The sequence below is a fragment of the Capsella rubella genome, unplaced genomic scaffold, assembly GCF_000375325.1.
Source record: "Capsella rubella cultivar Monte Gargano unplaced genomic scaffold, Caprub1_0 scaffold_1, whole genome shotgun sequence".
NCBI lineage: Eukaryota > Viridiplantae > Streptophyta > Magnoliopsida > Brassicales > Brassicaceae > Capsella > Capsella rubella.
In genome coordinates this window covers 5,078,573-5,096,159 of record NW_006238923.1, presented here as the reverse complement: position 1 = coordinate 5,096,159, position 17,587 = coordinate 5,078,573, and the positions used below count along the sequence as shown (strand labels likewise).

The following is a 17,587-nucleotide window of genomic DNA, read 5'->3' as shown; positions in this document are numbered from 1 at the left end:
CGACGAAACTCATTGAATGAGTGAGTGTTTGATTGTAGTAAAAGCCATGAATCATGGACTTGCGGTCCATTTCGCAATAAATTTCTTTTGGATCTATTTGGCAATTCATTGAATGTTTGATTTTTCTTCGAATTCTTGTTTTCATATAATTAATTTCAAGAAACAAAACCGCGGCATGTAGCCACCGTATCTGTCAAGCTATCCGTACCAACCTTTGTATATATGATAAATTGCTTTAGGTATGTACACTCGGTATAAAAGCATATATTATACAATCTTGTATTTGTGGTTAAGAGTTAAGACTTCACAAACACAAGATGTGGAGGCCTTGTTGTTGGATTCTCTATCAAAAGACCCCAAAAGCCATTAAAAGCCAATTCCTTGGAGATATGCTTAGTCAATAGTCATCGGTTTGGGATGAATCTCCCACACAAACAAGAAGTTAAAAGTAACTTGAAAACGATTGGAGTGTGTCGCCCTGCAGATTTTGCAACTCGAAACTAGATTGGACCACACTAGCCACGACTCGCCAAAGATCGAAAGCATCTTACGAAAGGATAAACGGAGCTTTCCGTTGGCTTACACCAATGTAATGTGTCGCTTTTTAATTAGTGGATCCAAGGCTTCAACAAACAATACTTCAGAAGTATAATACTAACAAATATTTTTGCATGTAATTTCTCTTCTTTTTACCTTGGGCTGTCAAAAGGTGAATACGTATCTTTGTCAATAGATAGTCTGTAATTCCTGTTTTTTTTCTGTAAAGCCAGATACTTAAACAAAATGGTTAGGAGGATACCATCTAACGAAGGTTTAATTTCACACCATTTGCATAGATTTTCTAAATCAGTAAAGTGATTTTTGGCTTATATGCAACATATCGGCATATATATTGCGAATGAGTATTGTGTGTGTATACGACACATTGGCTAGGTTTTAGATGCAAAGTGATTAAAATCAAAATTATGTGTGTTGTAGTCTTAATCTTGAAAGTCAACAACATCACCTCGAGTCCTTGACATATTCTTACAACATTATTAGGCTCCGTGATTCCACTTTGTACGTATCACGTAAGCTCTCCATTTTATTGTGTACTATTACGGCTTGGTTTGAATAATTTGGAGTGTTATGTGTGTAACTTTCTCCTTTTGGTCGGTTTTGTTGGAATTATTGCATATGTATTTTTGTTGAATATGGGTAGGTACAGCTGGAAACAAGGTATGAATGGTACCATATAACTAATTGGTGTGAATTAAATGAGACATACCAGTTAAGTATGGTTACCGCACCAATAAACAATTTGCAAGGTGATTATGCTATTTACGGTATACATAATTGATAGTGTAATCTGAAGGGTGATTAAATACTTAGACACACACACAAAAAAAAAAAAAACCTGAGTCATGGTCAAGAAGAAGACAATGCGGAGTACTTACTTACATACCCATTTGTCCATTTCGTCATCGACGACATTTGCGTCCCACCCTCCTTCTTTAAGCAACTTCCTACGTTTTTTTCCTTCATCCTTTTTATTTATGTTTATATTTCTGCTTCTTCATTTATTTTGAATTAAAGGTGTCCACAACAACAATGTGTGGGATCCGAATTATGTTGGGAGGAAACACTAGGGTAAGTGATCCCATTACATGTCACTAGTTGCTAAGATCATATATGGTCTTCCGTCTTCGTATGGGGTCCGACAGTTTTGTATAGAAATGTCGAGGTACAAATACTATCGTGGAAGCATGTTTAGTCTGATGGTTTTCACTTAACAAATCATTAAACACACAAAACAAAAAAAACTGGATCTAAGACTTGTGAGTTTAGGGCAATGTAGATTATTGCATTTGTGAGTTCTAGTTTTGAGAGGTTTTACATCATAGTTTTATGTATCCATATGCGGATAACTTGATTCTTTTGTAAATTACCATTTGATTTATCTAGAATGATCCTCTGAATTTTGCTGAGATTTATTTTTGAAAAGATCAAGAATCCGCAACTAGTGCTTTAAATGGGCTACCACATAGGGGAAATGATTTTGATTTGTTTTCAATATGCAGCAAGAAATCAGAAAGATGAAAAAAAGTAAAGAGGACAAACTGGAAATAAGCAGAAGCATAGGGGCATGTGTAATGCACATCATTGCCTTTTTTTTTTTTCTTTTTTTCCTTTTCTAAATTTCGTGTGAATATTAAAAGAAAATAAGGAATAAATTGGAAAATGGAGGAAAAATATAAAATAGGGAATTAGGGGAATGAAGTCAAAAAGGTTGGTTCAAATACGTACGAAGGACCATAAATATGACTTTCTTCTAATTATCAGAAATAAAAATTATTAAACAACACGAAACCCCAAAAAGAAAAGAATAAATAGGAAACTTATAGAAAAAAAAAGAAATGGAATGATGATCCTAAGGTCAAAGCTTAGCAGTTGGGCTATCTTTCATTTCTGATATTCTCTTATTTATTTTTTAATTGTAAGTCTAAAAGACCTATGATGAAAAAGGGTGAAGCCTAGAGGAAACTTCTTCATTTGGGTAAATCCCAAATCCCAATAAGGTAATTCTTGTATGCAATTAGGATTGGACAAAACAAAAGCAAATTATGTACATTCTTAGTAGGAATGCATAATAAGAATGCATATTCTTTCTAAATTGTAACAAAGTTATCCTTCGTGAAATTATACATATTTTACTTTCATATGATTTTTAACATGATAAACATACTCTAATATTTCTCTGCCCTGGTTAATGTATAACATTTCTCCGAGGGGAGTGGTCCATGCATTATGGATACCAACCAAAAACTCCAAAAGATTCTTGTAAAAGCTATTTTTCTACTAATGCATGCAAAAGTCAAATGGATGATAAATTTGTGTTGAATGTATTCTATTCTGTTAGGTCAAAAACACATGTCACCTCAAAAACTATATGTAAAAAGTATATAACAATATTATTCCAGCTGGTTTGCGTACGTACTAATTATAAAATTCTAAATTATATATCATCAGCTTTCTTCTTTCTATTCCTAGAATTAACTTATCAATTTCTTGAGTGATGATTTTTCTTTAGCTTCTTTATATACATATACACAGACACGTATAAGCACGAGTTCTTCCAAAAAGAGACAAAGGGGGGAATAAATATATAGATGGGAAAAAGAAACATTTCATCTTCTATAAAAACAGAAACCTTTTGTCCTTTTTTAATCTTTCAACCTTGTTCTCTCACAATATAACTATCCTCTCTTTAGGGTTCTTCTCTCTTCTTCTTTAACCTCTCTCTTCCTCTAGCTTCTTCTTCTTCTTCTTCTTCTCTACAGAAGGCAAACAAGAAATCTTTTTTCTTTCTTTAAGGCGATCAAGATTAGGGTTTCGAATGGGTAGGTGTGGAAGGAGCAGCGACGGAGGGATGGGTGGAGTTAGACCGTACGTACGATCTCCGGTGCCTCGTCTGAGATGGACGCCGGAGCTTCACCGGAGCTTCGTTCACGCCGTTGATTTGCTTGGCGGACAATATAGTCAGTCTTTATAACCAAACTTCTGGTTTTCTTGGTATATTTATTTAAAAATTCAAGATTTTAAAAGGATTTGTATATTGTTGGTTTGAATGAAACAGAAGCAACTCCAAAACTTGTTCTTAAGATAATGGATGTGAAGGGACTAACCATATCACACGTCAAGAGCCATCTCCAGGTCAAAGAAGATGCTAAAAACCCTTTTTTATTTGATAGCAATTGTTGTCTTCTACTGTTTTGTTTATTGGTATATATATAAATACAAACGCTGCTTTAAGCAAACTTTATTCATTTGATGTTTCTTTTAAAATGTTTTCTTCATTACCTCAAAAAAATCATCTATTAAGCTGATGATCCTGTTTTGATCATATGGCAGATGTATAGGGGATCCAGACTCACTCTTCTTGGGAAACCAGGTAATGAATTTTGCAAAAAAAATTTGGTTTGAATCGGTAGACATCAAACTACACTTTTGAACGTCATAGTTTCAAGATTACGACAGTTCGTTTCAAATTCCCACCATTCACACTAAAGAAAAACTGTAATAATGCATAATATTAATTCTCACTCCCAGCATTGTCAGAGATATTCATAGTAATGTTTAAAATATTTATAAAAAACAAGGATAAAATAATTTATTTGTCTAGTAGCCTTGTAGATAATAATAAGTAGGCGCTTCTTTAATTTAACTGGATTAGAAATACTCACCAAAGAGTAAAGAGAATATTCATGATCATGGTCAATAAATAAATTAATGTTTTTAATTGTATAATTTTTTTTTTTTGGGGGGACAGAAGAGAGTTCTTCACCATCTTCAAGAATAAGAAGAAGAAGACAAGACAATGAAGAAGATCATCTTCATGACAACTTGTCTGTACACGCAAGGAATGATTGTCTTTTGGGTTTTCACTCTTTTAACTTTAGGTAATTTTATTTTTTATTTTTTTATTTTAATGGGAGAAAAGAAAATATGGATAGGGAATATTAATTTGTTTCTGACAAGTGTTTTAATTTTATTCAAGAAAATGGGTATAGCTATCATACAGTTTTGTTGGAATATGAATTGTCGAATTTGTAGCCTTTATTTTTGTTGGAATAATAATTTTTTCTTTGGTTTTTTTTTTTGGGGAGAAGAGAGCAGACTGATAATGATGACGATGACTTTCTTAACATCATGAACATGGAGAGAGCGAAGAAGACATTTGCAGGCTACGCCGAGTCCATCAAGTTTCAGTCTCATCACTTTCTCGAGGTATTAAAATTATTTTTATATATATATATATATATGGTTTCATAAATAGCCGTTAGTAAAGTTACATCAATAATTAAAAGTATTTAAGACTCAGGTAAACACTCACTAAACCACTGAACATTGTTATGTTACGGGTCAACTACACTAGGCTAGGCATGGGGCTGGGTACTTAATAATTTTCAGGTGGTGATTTTACCGTCAATAAATTCGTAACTAGAAGCACTTATGCTTCATTAGTAAGTACTGTATTATATATTTATACAGCATAATTTTTTTTTTTTTTGGTAAAAGTTAAATTTTATACAGCATAATTTTGATAAACTATTCTACAAAATATTTAAACAACGAGTCTTATTTTCTGATGTTTTCTTGATATTCACATTATGTGTTACGTCAATACTCAATACTCCATATTCCTGCGTGACTCGGTCTATAGATTTAGAACATAATCGTCATATTTTTGGATTTGATAGCATAGTTTCTCGCCATAGTTTGTTTGAATTATAATAGAGTGCAAATTATTCTGATTTTTAATGTAATCTAAGTCCTATTCTAAACTTTAAGAGCTTTGATGTCTTTGGAAAATAGGCCGAGAGCAGGAAGACCAATTGGAAAAACACATGGCGAGAAGACGAACACGAAGAAGAAGAAGAAGAAGAAGAGTTATCGTTGTCTCTATCTTTGAATCATCCTCATGATAAACAACAACGTTGGAAAAGCAATAATGCAGCATCATCTCTTAGTGAAACAAGTGAAGCAGTCTCATCATCTTCAGCTCCATTCATCTTCAGAGATTGTTTTGCTTCTTCCAAGATTGATCTTAACCTCAATCTCTCCTTTTCTCTACTTCGTAGCTGAACCTTTTGTTCACTTGTTCTCAATTCTAGTGTAGTGAATATTCAGATTGTTTACAATCGTAATCTTTTTTTTTAGTTAGGCTTCGAGATTCTTATCTTTATTTTTGCCATGGTGACTATTTTTGTTTGGTTCTACAATGTTACGTTCGAATCCGATTTTTTAAGAACATTGGATCGTTCATATGTTCTTACGGATTAAGCCAAGGTAACTCGACTATTATGAACTTTAATACTTACTGGTCTTGTTATGAAATTAGACAGATGTGACGAAATGTTGTGTTTTATGTAAACAAAGAATTAAGAGAATCCCCGAGACAACGCAGCGTTTTGTTTTTCGTTAAAACGCTGCGTTTTTGTTTCTCGTTAAAACGCTGCGTTTTTGTTTCTCGTTAAAACGCTCCGTGTTTTTCTCGTTAAAACGTTGCGTTTGGTAGTTGGTGTAAATATTTATGTACACATTAAATTTGTAACCATTTATTTTGCGAAATTGATAAATGATAATAATAGAAATTAAAAAAACCAATTTTGGGGGACCAAAATAACAACGTTGATCGCAGTGAAGATGGTCGGTGGGGATGAATCTATCGCACCGTGTCGGTTCGAGATTCCACACGGCGAGGCTCGACGCTTCGTCTACCGTTAATCACTCCTCCGGAGAAATGTCTCCGGGATCATCAATCCCGGTGCGCCGAGCTGCTCTTTTCCTAGCTGCCATATCCATCTCTTGCTTCGTTCTCTACAGAGCCGCTGATTCCTTGTCTTTCTCCCCTCGCCTTTTCAATTTCTCTGCTTATCTGGTTAGTCTTCTCTTCTTTCTCTTCCTCACAAAGTGTTTTTCACGAATTTGATGTCCGTAGAGAGATTAAAGTACGAATTTTTAGAAATTTTGGGATCGATTGATGTCGAGGTTCATTGACATTGCTGGGGACTTAGAAATGTCTTAGCTATATCTGGTGCTTGGAGTTTGCATGTTTGATATTGTGATGAACTAGTTAACATCTGACATAGTTTTGATTATGATGAAGTTGGAACATATATAAATCTTTGCTGGTATCTCTGTGAAGCTACAAGTTGTGATCAACTATCTACTCGTTTCTGGTTTTTATTGAATTTACTTGGTGTGTGCATTCAAATGCAGCGTGATGATGAGGAACCGAAGCTGGAAGATGTTCTGCGTAAAGCTGCAACGAGAGACAGGACAGTGGTTTTGACAACTTTGAATGCAGCTTGGGCAGCTCCAGGATCTGTTATTGATCTCTTCTTCGAGAGTTTTAGAATAGGGGAAGAAACAAGCCTAATATTGGATCATTTGGTGATTGTTGCGTTGGATGCTAAGGCGTATTCCCGTTGCTTAGAACTCCATAAGCATTGTTTCAGTCTTGTTACTGAAGGGGTTGATTTTTCTCGAGAAGCTTACTTTATGACTCGGTCTTACTTGAAGATGATGTGGAGAAGGATTGATCTCCTGCGGTCTGTTCTTGAAATGGGTTACAATTTTGTTTTTACGGTAAATTTCTTGTATCTTCTCTTTTAGTTAGGTACTAACATTGACATTAGGGAACTGATGAAAGACTTGTTTGAAACTCAGTTTTCTGATGAAAGACTTGTTTGAAACTCAGTTTTCTGGTTCTATCAAGTGACCCATTATATTTTTTCCCCCTTTTCTCCAGGATGCTGATGTGATGTGGTTCAGGAACCCTTTTCCACGGTTTTACATGTATGCAGATTTCCAGATTGCATGCGATCATTACCTCGGAAGATCGAACGACCTACAAAATAGGCCGAACGGGGGTTTTAACTTTGTACGGTCTAACAATCGAACTATACTGTTCTACAAATACTGGTATGCGTCAAGGCTCAGATTCCCAGGATATCACGATCAGGATGTTCTTAACTTTCTCAAAACAGAACCCTTTGTTCACCGCATCGGGTTAAAGATGAGATTCTTGAACACCGCTTACTTTGGGGGTCTATGTGAGCCTAGCAGAGATATGAATTTAGTTCGTACAATGCACGCCAATTGCTGCTACGGTATGGAAAGTAAGCTCCATGATCTCAGAATCATGCTTCAAGATTGGAAAGATTTTATGTCTTTACCAAATCATCTAAAACAATCCTCTGGTTTCTCCTGGAAAGTCCCTCAAAATTGCAGGTACTCTCCACTTCATTTGAAATGATCTTCCTTTTAAAACGTTTCCAATCTCTCTGTGGTTTTGCTATGAATGGTTAAACGGTTCTGTATCATTTTATTTTTTCAGTCTCGATTCTCTTCGACGGTATGATGAATCTAAGGATGATGAAGAGAGTGATCCACCAGGAGAATCTCAAGACTGAAAAGTATGAAGCTCTTTTGTACATGATTGTTGAAAAGAAATCAGAAATTTTGAAGACAAAAACACAACCCACGGCACCATGCCACAATTTGCACTTTCAAATTTTAAAGATCTCTATGGAAATTAATTTATCTAAGTAAATGACAGGCCAAATTAGATTAGCTCATGAAAAGTTTTCCTCATTTCATTACATTATCGCATGTGTATCATGTGTGAATACAATACAATGGTCAATGAAGCCCAAGAAGAGATCACAGAGTAATGCTATAGACCTGACTTCTGAGGGAGTGAAAGGGAAGAAGGGCATCGACCAGTAATTGTTAACATGTCGTTGTTATGTAATATAGAATGACAAATATCCTTATTAATTCTTCGAAAATTAATTCTCCGGATACACACACAAAAAAAAAAAAAACAAGGAAATTAATAAGGAACTTATCCAAAATGTGACCGACATCCAAATGGTGAAAATATTTGAGATACATGTATAGCCCTAATACAACATGTGGGTCAGTTCGTATAGACGTCGACAGTGACCATCGACTAAACGTAATAGTTGCGATCAGCAATTGCGGTCGTGGTCGCCATTGAGCAAGTACCAAGAAAACAGCTCAATATACGTGTGCGAATACATTTCTACTTTCGCTTATAAATATCAACTTTACAAGTTGAAGAAACTAGTGACAACCACACTAAATTGATGGAAGAATGGGTCAGGTCAAGAATTTTATATTTGAGTTCGCCTACCAATCTTTTTCTTTGTGTTAAGTAATTAAAAACAGCCAAACAGTAATTAAACTCAGTTATTAAATTTTATTGTGAATCATATGTATTAATTAATACGACGGGCTAAAAATTAGCTTTATTGGGCTTGGGCTCTTGTATGGTTTAGTTACATTTTGCAGTTTAATGCCAAATTTGGTGGCGACAAAACTGGCCGAACTTTTATTTTCCAAAAAGGAAGAAAAGAAGGTTCAAATAATAAACTTTTCACGTACTACTAAAAAAAATATATATTTACTAGTTTAACAGATTTATATAACTCTTCATCTTTTGCTTACACAGAACCACAGATTCTGATGAGTAAGTGGTAGCTTCATTTCCAAAGAGAAGACGATATCCATATGTGTGAGTGTGAAATAAGCAACAAAGAGGTTTTAAAGAGAACAGACTCATCTACGGCTTCATAGAAGAGTCAAGAGGACATAACCAATTCCATGGAAGGTGTAACAAAAAATTAGTCTAACAAAAAGAAGTGAAAAGAAAACTTCATCTTTGACCAGAGCCCACGTGCGTCCACCATGACCCCCTCACGTGCATTCCGAGACCTCACTCACTTGGGATCATCACTCTTTTACATTTTATATTTTACATATAATTGTGAGTATAAATAAATTTATAACATTCCTTTCAGATACTTCAAATTTAATTATGTGTGCTTTTTGATACCCGCATTAGGACAACATTATTAGAGATATTTTAAAAGGCAAAAATACTCTGGTTTTTGCAGAAAAAGTATCTTATATATCTTAATTTGTTCCTTGTAGCATCAGGTAGGATTATGGTAATATGTGTTGACTCATGCTAAAATTGGTAAGGATAAATTTTTTTTCTTCTGATTATACTGTAATTAAATGTTTTCCTTAAAATAATGATTGGGTGCCTGGATGGAATATATATTTGTGCGTCTACGTGCGTCGCGTTCATAAGATAAGAAAGTGTTATATATATTTATATATATACATGAACCTGCATTCAATTAATATTCATTGACCTAGCACAAAAAAAAAGTCATTCAATACATCTTCGAGTTACATTTAATGAAAGCCGTGAATCTTCGAAGTAGATGATTGATATCAAAAATATTCCTTGTACAGTTGTTCTCTGTCTTATTGTGAAACTTTCTCAGCCTACCTTGGATTAGTCTACCAAATTTTTTTATGTATATATATATAGGCACTAGTTAATCTGATTAAAATATAAAGCGTATACTAGTCTAAATTGAAGAATACATATGGATGTGCATGTGTCATGCTTGGTATATGTACATGTACGTACATATATATAACATAAGCATAGACAATTTCTGGAGCTCGCCTTCATGTAGATGTATTTCTTGTACAACTTTGCACTCTTTTGAAATCCTCATATATATATACACAGAGAGAAAGGGACTTGAAGATTGGTCTAATGTATCATGCATAACAGTATAAGACATGTCAACGAATAAGTATACAGATAAAATCTAAATAAAAGTAGAAATATACTTTTTAAAGTCATTTCAAGACAACGGAATCTAATTGTAGCTACGAGAAATGATGAGTACGTCTCTCTGCTACTGTGTATGCTTTTGTCTTCACCTTTTCTTTCATCTTGTGTATATATAGTGAAGGCCAGTTTTCAGTTTTCACAAAAGAATATATATATATATATATATATATATATATATATTAGTAGCTAGATCCCATTTTTTTATAGAATAAATTTAATAAGAATTGTGACATCACAGACAGAGAGAGCTTTCTGTGACGCGTTTGGCTCAAGAAAGTGCGACTCATCACTTATCCTACGGACAACAACAACACAATTGCAACAATATGTTTTAATTCGTTTATACATGCCCTATTGCCACATATATAGGCCCCCCCACAGAACCTCGAATACGTTAAATGTGTCGTCTCTGGATCCTCATATGAATCCGTCGAGGCTGTTGTGAACGCAGACGCTAACGCCTCCGGAGTCTTTATGATGCAGGAGCAAACCCTAGTTTACAAAAAAATCTTACAACAGTATCATGACACGTGTTCTCATCCTTAACAAAGATCATGACTCTCGATCTTGGTCTTCGGCAGAGACCATATGCTCCAGCGGCGAAGGTGTCTTCTCTCTTTTCAGCTCATCAATGCAATTGCTAAACTTACCACTCACACATTTCACAGAAAGCTGTAAGAAGGTTTTAATGGCGACAATTAACGAGAGTCCAAGACTGAGAGCAATCTCTACGATTTGATGAAGATTATCGCAAGGTGTATGCATCCTCAGGTTTGTCGTCGTTATACCAATAATTATATCTTTAAAAATTGAGTTAACATTCATTGTAGTTAGTTAATTGATCAATACCTTGTCTTTGTTCACGTAAAATATAAGTAATAAAATGCAGTAGTTGTTCTTAGCTTATACAGTAGTTCCCCAGTCAACAAGATTTTTTCCCAAATTTGTTTCTGTTAATTCATAACATGTTTATTTTTGGACAAATGCTATTTAAAGAAAAATTATATTAGAGTTCTCAACTAATTCTTTCATATTTTATGTTATTTTTTGTTGTTTCTTTGTCATTTAATGTACTATATTTTTACTCTCGTTTTTTTTTAATTAGTTCTTAATTAGAAACATGATCACGTAAAATCAATAATAATATCCTCGCATTATTAAATTACGATTCGTGTACGTTGGTATATATATATATATATATATATATTGGTATACTATAACTCAGGAGGAAAACGATTGATTAGGAAAATGCCAATGTCATTAAATGATCTTTTTGGGATATCAAACTATATTTATATGAAGAAAATACAATTTTGGCCTGTCACATTATTATCGTCGTCATCATATCATTGCTTAAGGCAGTGAATGAGTTGAGAGAGAGAGTAAAAGGCAGCTTTTTAAAGTGTGTGTGTGTGTGAGAATTTGTTTTAACTTTTTCTTATTCGCTAAAACATTTCGTTTTCATTTGTCATATATACGTACGCTAGCTGGATCTGTCACGAGTGTTTGTCTTTGTCCTGTGATGCCCTCTCTCCCTGCTAATATCTATCTATCTATTCACATTTTATATAACTTATTACGCAAAATTGCCATATTGGTATATGTATCGATGTCTTTGTAAAACTGTTGTAGCATATCCACGAGGGTTGTCTTGTCCCCATCAAATTTTAATTTAACGGTCTAGAAATAACATTCACTTCTCCTCCACGTACCAAAAACGTATATAATTGTGGCTTTCCTTTCATGGAATTTTACACATTAGGAACTTTGCTTCTATGTGTGTGTGGAATACTAACAACTATTATAACAAAGAAATTCATAACAAAAGTATGTTACTGTTGTGCAATGATTATTCTTTTGTTATCAAGAAGTTACCTATATATCAAAATTTTATTAGATACTATAAGTTTCACATGGTTATATATAAATATATTTTGAACTATTGGTTTATAATTATTACTATTTATGTAAGGAAAATATTTTTAAAACAATTTCTTACTGTTTATACTTTATATATACTCTTATAATTAATTAGCTAAACATTCTATTATTTAATGGAACGGAGAATTTTCCTAATATATATATAACATTATTTAATACTTAATTACTCAAAATAAAATAAAAATAGTAATAGAAAATGGAAAATTTATGAACATCGCATTTTGTTCTGCTTCTGTTGGAGTATCATCAATCCCATGACCAGTGTTGACCCGACACTTAATCTGGTCCAATCACACCCAAAACAAATCTGTTGTTACCATTTAAATAGATATTACCAAAAGAAGTTATATTTGAAAGAATAAAATGCGGCTAAAACCGGTAACTATTTATAGGTTTTCTATTTGGAAACCGAGATAAGAAAACCCTAATACGAAAAATATCCAAAATTTTAAAACTAATATTTATCTTTTCCACGTGAAATAAGGCACGTACATACTATAATTCTAAAGTCTACGTGTATATCGTATGCGTATGCAGATTACGTATAGGCCCCAATTGTAGATTGCCCATAAATGAAGTGGACCAACGAGAAAGGCGAAGAAGATATCCGAAAGCATTTTGCAGTTTTCATCGATTTTTTTCGATAATATTTCTCTTCACGGGCATATTTAAATCCTTCACGTCAACGACAAGTCTACCATGCACATGCTTTTATATTTTCTTTTCTTTCTTTTCTTCTCTCTCTTATGTTTTTTTTCTTATAATGATTTTGAATGTGTCTTTGTTATTTGTACGTATATAGATTTTTGTTTTACGTTTGTGTGTAGAAATAAATTAAATCATCTGATTGATTATGCATCAGTCTGAATAATCTGATGATGAATGATTGAAATGTTGTGATAGTTTACGTAATATAGGGATCAATAAATATCTTTTAGCGTCGTTAGGGTTATATTATAGTTATAAATAGAAAACTCTTCAGTACTACTAAGTATCACTTTAATGATTACTAATTAATTTAGGTCCGTATCGTAATGATATGATTATGATATCGAATATCTAAAATTCATCGTTTGGTTTTTTATATTTAATAACCCTTACTATTATAAGAAGGTCATAAATACACTATTACAATTATCTATCTATCTATATATATATGTGTGTGTGTGTGTGGAAAAGTAGGATCGAAACATAGAAAAATTCATAGGTAGAGTCAACGTCGGGAAGTAGCAATAAAGACCAGAAGAAACAGAGTTAACTTATAATGTCTTCGGTGTTTGTATCACTAGCGAGTGTTCTATAATGAATGAACTTAAATAACTACCCTTGACGACAAAAGGAAAAGGGTTGTCTTCGGAATGTCAACACACCCTTTTGCTTTATAAGTTCAAAATTGTTTGACGGTTCATAATCCGTACGTAGAAACTCATATATATTTAGAAAAAAAAAAAACAAGTTATCAACTTACTTTAATAATTAGCTACTAATTAAGTATGTATTAATATGTAATATTTTTTCTTACTCTCGGTTATTTTGTATTAGGTGGCCGAACATCTTCTATCGTATATATAGTAATAATCTACATAGCAGATTACAACAGAAATCTATATAATAACACGTCCTTTTATATATTATAAAAATTGGATTACGACACGAATTTGAATAATTTTGGGAATGTTGGATGCTTCTGTTTGTATTATGCTTTTGTTGGAATATTATCCGATCCGTTGACGTATTATTGTAGACAGATATCTCTTGAAATCTTCTCATAACTTGCATGTGCAACGTGGGATATATAATTTCTATATCATGAATCGAATTTATTCATTTGTCATGCCAGAATTAATAATATACATATCTCTTCATGTGGGACTTTTAAAATGGTTTCTCTTTGCATATTATATATAGCTAAATTTGAATTTAAATTCTAATTCACTTGATCGATGCAGATGTATATTGTAATTTGGTATTGCTCAATATATTTTGTAAATCTATTATAATCAACACTTAATCTAAACTATATTGAATAAGGTCATCGGCTTTGAGCCCAAACAAATAAAGTTTGGGTTCGGGGCCTAAAATACATATCTAACGGATAAGATAGAAGAGTTGGTAGAGACGCGTTGTTCAATATCTATTGTACATCTATTTCTCAATCCAGTTTTTATATCTAATCCAAAATATATTGAATAAGATTATCGGCCCTAAGCCCATATAAATAAAATTTGGGCTCGAAACCTACAATATATATCATATTGAAGAACTAATAGAACAAACGGATAAGATAGAAGAGTTGGTAGAAACGCGTTGTTTCTACTAACAACGATCGGAGGTTCGATTCTCAGGATACTTTTAAATTAGATAATAAAAAACTCTAATATTTATAGATGACATTGATTAATTAATATTAATATCTTATTTAAAAGATTGATTATATTGTGAAAAAAATATTTTGCATGAAGTTAAAAAAAAAAAAAGGTTGAACAGACTCAATTGGTTGAAGATTATATATTTCATTATAAGGAAAAACTCATGTTCGAGCCTCCCACCCATGATATTATAAAAGAGAACTTATAAAGGAAAGTATATTACAAAATAAGAAAAAAACCCCAAAGCTAACCCCTTACCCTTAATAATATAGTCAAAAATAGCAAACGAAAGAAATTAAAGCTTTAAAATAGAATCTCCAAAGAACCCAGAAAGATCATGATTTGGATGATCTGTATATACAAACATATACGATCATCTTCAAGCTTTCCCAAATGGATGATTTGGGTGTGAAAACTTCATCTCAGTGTCCAGGGGAGCTCCATTACGACCACCACGACCATTGACGGTGCTCACCATTCCACCTCCATTAACGCCAAGAAAGTCCAAAGTCAACCTATCGGAGCCTCCCATGCTAAGATTGCTCCCGAAGTGAAGGTCAAAAATGCTACCGGACCGGCTTTGATGGTCAGACGAGTCAGCTAGAGTGTTCATGATCAGACCTTGAAGGTTTCCATTCCCAGTATCTCCATAGTCATTGACGACGACACTTGAAGGAGATGAAGGAGGTAACCCTCTTAGCAAAGCAGAAGAATCGTTGTTATCAGCACCACCACCGGTGAAAAGAGAAGGAACACTTGTCTGGTTAGGGTTCTTAGTGTCTTGAAAGTATCCCAAGTTGAACAAGTTGTTGTTGTTGCTGTTGAGGTTATGATCACCGAGGTTCATCAGACCATGCTGGTTCATGAGACCCTGGTCGTTCTGCGCTAACAGTCCTTGGTTCGCAGCGCATTGCATGAGGAAGTTGGGAGGACCACCGGGATTAGGGTTAGCCGACTGAGGAGCGTACTCTTCAAACTTGTCGGACGATGAACGGTTCAGATTGTAACTTGCAGCTAGAGAGGTAAACCCAGAAGCTGAAGTACCACCGAAATGGTTGTGAGAGAGAGCAGAAGCAGCGCCGCCGAAAAAGCCATGTCTGCCGGCGCCACCACCAGCAGCTGCCATAGCCGTGAAGCTCACGGTAGGGTTCCTTGCTGACTCCTGAATCAAAGCATCGCAGAAGGCCCTGTGGGTGATGTAGCTGTCTCTCCTGCAATCACAACCCAATAAGCAATTAGAAAAATGTTTGACCAACACCATGAAAGCTAAAAAGAAAATATAAAAACCCTAGAAATGTAAAAAGTGTTCATCAACTACTCCTACTACTATGTCACGAGGACGACCACAATATTCATTAACAAAACAATCGAAACCAACCACTCTTACACATAAATAAAAATCAAAATCATATATATACATATATATATATATAATATGAAGAGAGAGAGAGAGAAAGGGGATGCATGGGGGTCCACGAGAAGAGGAGTTACATGGAAAGAGGAACCTGCAAAGGTGAAGAAGAAGAAAACAAAAATGGGAATGCATGGAAACAAATCCAACTCACATGTGACCAAATTTAGCATCTTTTATTTTTCTCCTTTCTCCTTCACTGTCCTTCTCTCTTTCACTACTCATCAGCAACCAAACAAAGAGATTGATAGATCCTATGTGTAAATATATATATATGTTCATGTCCCTATGTAGGAAATATATGATGTTCCGTGGCCAATATAGATGATGATGATATTTATCTATCTATATGCATAGATTTCACTCACAGGTCTATATATATACACACACACAGAGACGGTACCACACTATAGCTTGCACATTCATTAGTTAAACGTTTACTATTCACTGACCGACATGTTTTTTCTTTTCTAACTTGAATCTCTATCAAGCAGAAGCGTAGAGTACTAACCTTAAAAATCTAGAGCCGACATGATAAATTCACAGTAAGAAAACAAAAACCGAGTTAAGTTTTGACCCCAAGAAATGAAAACCACTTGAGTACGATCTATATTGGATTAGCTAAACACATATATTTTAATAATCGATTTAATTAAAAAATGTAAAAAAATAAATAAAAGACAAAAATTCATCGGGATGATATATGGAATCGAGAAAGATAGTTTACCTAGAGAAGATGGTACCACAGTCACATCGATACTCTTTGGTACCACAAGTCTTAGAGTGAGCTTTCCAATCGGATTGAACAGCGTAGCGCTTAGAGCACTTGTCGCATTTCCACTTCTTCTCGCCGTGCTTCCGGTAGTAATGCTTCTTGATTCCGGTGAGGTCTCCGAGAGCACGTGCGGGGTCATGGTGGACGCACGAGGGCTCCGGACAAAGGTACACCTTCCTCCTCACTTCTTTGTTTGACTTCTGTTTCAGCTTCCATGGGAGGTTGTGTCCCCTCCTATGAAGCTGCAGGTTCTGTTCCCTTTGAAACCCTTTGTTGCACACCTCACAGATGAACCTGTTGGTCGCCATTATCGTCTTTGGAGATAACGCTATCACTTCAGCATCTGGATCTGTTCCAAATTAAAAAAAAAACACACACACACACACAAAAATTAATTAATCAGGTTGAACCAATTAAAACCATCGGTTTAAGACACAACCACATCAAATAACACTTATCCCCTTGTAAAAAATAAACGAAGATCATCCACCACAAGAGAAAACCATCAAATAATGATAAATCAAAAGACATGAATTAGATTAGGGTTGTGATGAAATGGTTCTTTTAATAAAGTAAGAGGCACTTGCTTGGGTTTCCAGGTTGGTTCCTTCGCTTCTTGGGTGGTGGAGCAACGGTGGAGTTGGGTGGTGGTTGAAGCATCGTCATCGGGGGCTCTTGATCACGGTTGAAGTTGGTAGCTCCGACACCCGAAGCAGCAGCAGCAGCACCTGAGAGGAGGAAGGACTGAGTGGAGGATGAGGCAATTGAGTTGTTGTAGGATGAAGACATCTTTCTTCTCAGCTGTTTCTGGATTTGCTAAAGCTGATACAAAGATCCATAGAGAAAAATATAATTAAAAAGTA

At 34.4% G+C, this 17,587-nt stretch overlaps 3 protein-coding genes across 4 annotated transcripts; 2 read left to right on the top strand and 1 right to left on the bottom strand.

Annotated features, from left to right (window-relative positions):
• The first annotated feature begins 3,187 nt into the window (after window positions 1-3,187).
• On the top strand, window positions 3,188-5,723 carry LOC17898364 (putative Myb family transcription factor At1g14600). Of its 2 annotated transcripts, none has more exons than XM_023776811.1 (6): window positions 3,188-3,518; window positions 3,617-3,693; window positions 3,892-3,931; window positions 4,313-4,439; window positions 4,650-4,767; window positions 5,356-5,723. In XM_023776811.1, exons 1-6 carry the CDS (start codon window positions 3,377-3,379, stop codon window positions 5,623-5,625), a joined length of 774 nt encoding a protein of 257 aa, XP_023632579.1. In that variant the 5' UTR covers window positions 3,188-3,376; the 3' UTR covers window positions 5,626-5,723. The 2 variants fall into 2 exon arrangements, with proteins under 2 accessions (XP_023632579.1, XP_006303284.1); XM_006303222.2 differs by having other exon boundaries at window positions 4,310-4,439.
• Window positions 5,724-6,156: 433 nt separating this feature from the next.
• Window positions 6,157-8,118, top strand: LOC17899413 (uncharacterized protein At4g15970). Its single transcript, XM_006303113.2, has 4 exons — window positions 6,157-6,421; window positions 6,763-7,131; window positions 7,295-7,776; window positions 7,883-8,118. The coding sequence occupies exons 1-4, from the start codon at window positions 6,200-6,202 to the stop codon at window positions 7,956-7,958; spliced, it is 1,149 nt and encodes a 382-aa protein (XP_006303175.1). The 5' UTR covers window positions 6,157-6,199; the 3' UTR covers window positions 7,959-8,118.
• A 6,544-nt stretch (window positions 8,119-14,662) lies between these two features.
• LOC17900506 (protein indeterminate-domain 6, chloroplastic) lies at window positions 14,663-17,563 on the bottom strand. The gene is given in 4 exon segments (XM_006307332.2): window positions 14,663-15,749; window positions 16,677-17,073; window positions 17,312-17,522; window positions 17,525-17,563. Coding segments are annotated over 4 exon segments (1,479 nt in total). The 3' UTR covers window positions 14,663-14,917.
• Window positions 17,564-17,587: the final 24 nt, after the last annotated feature.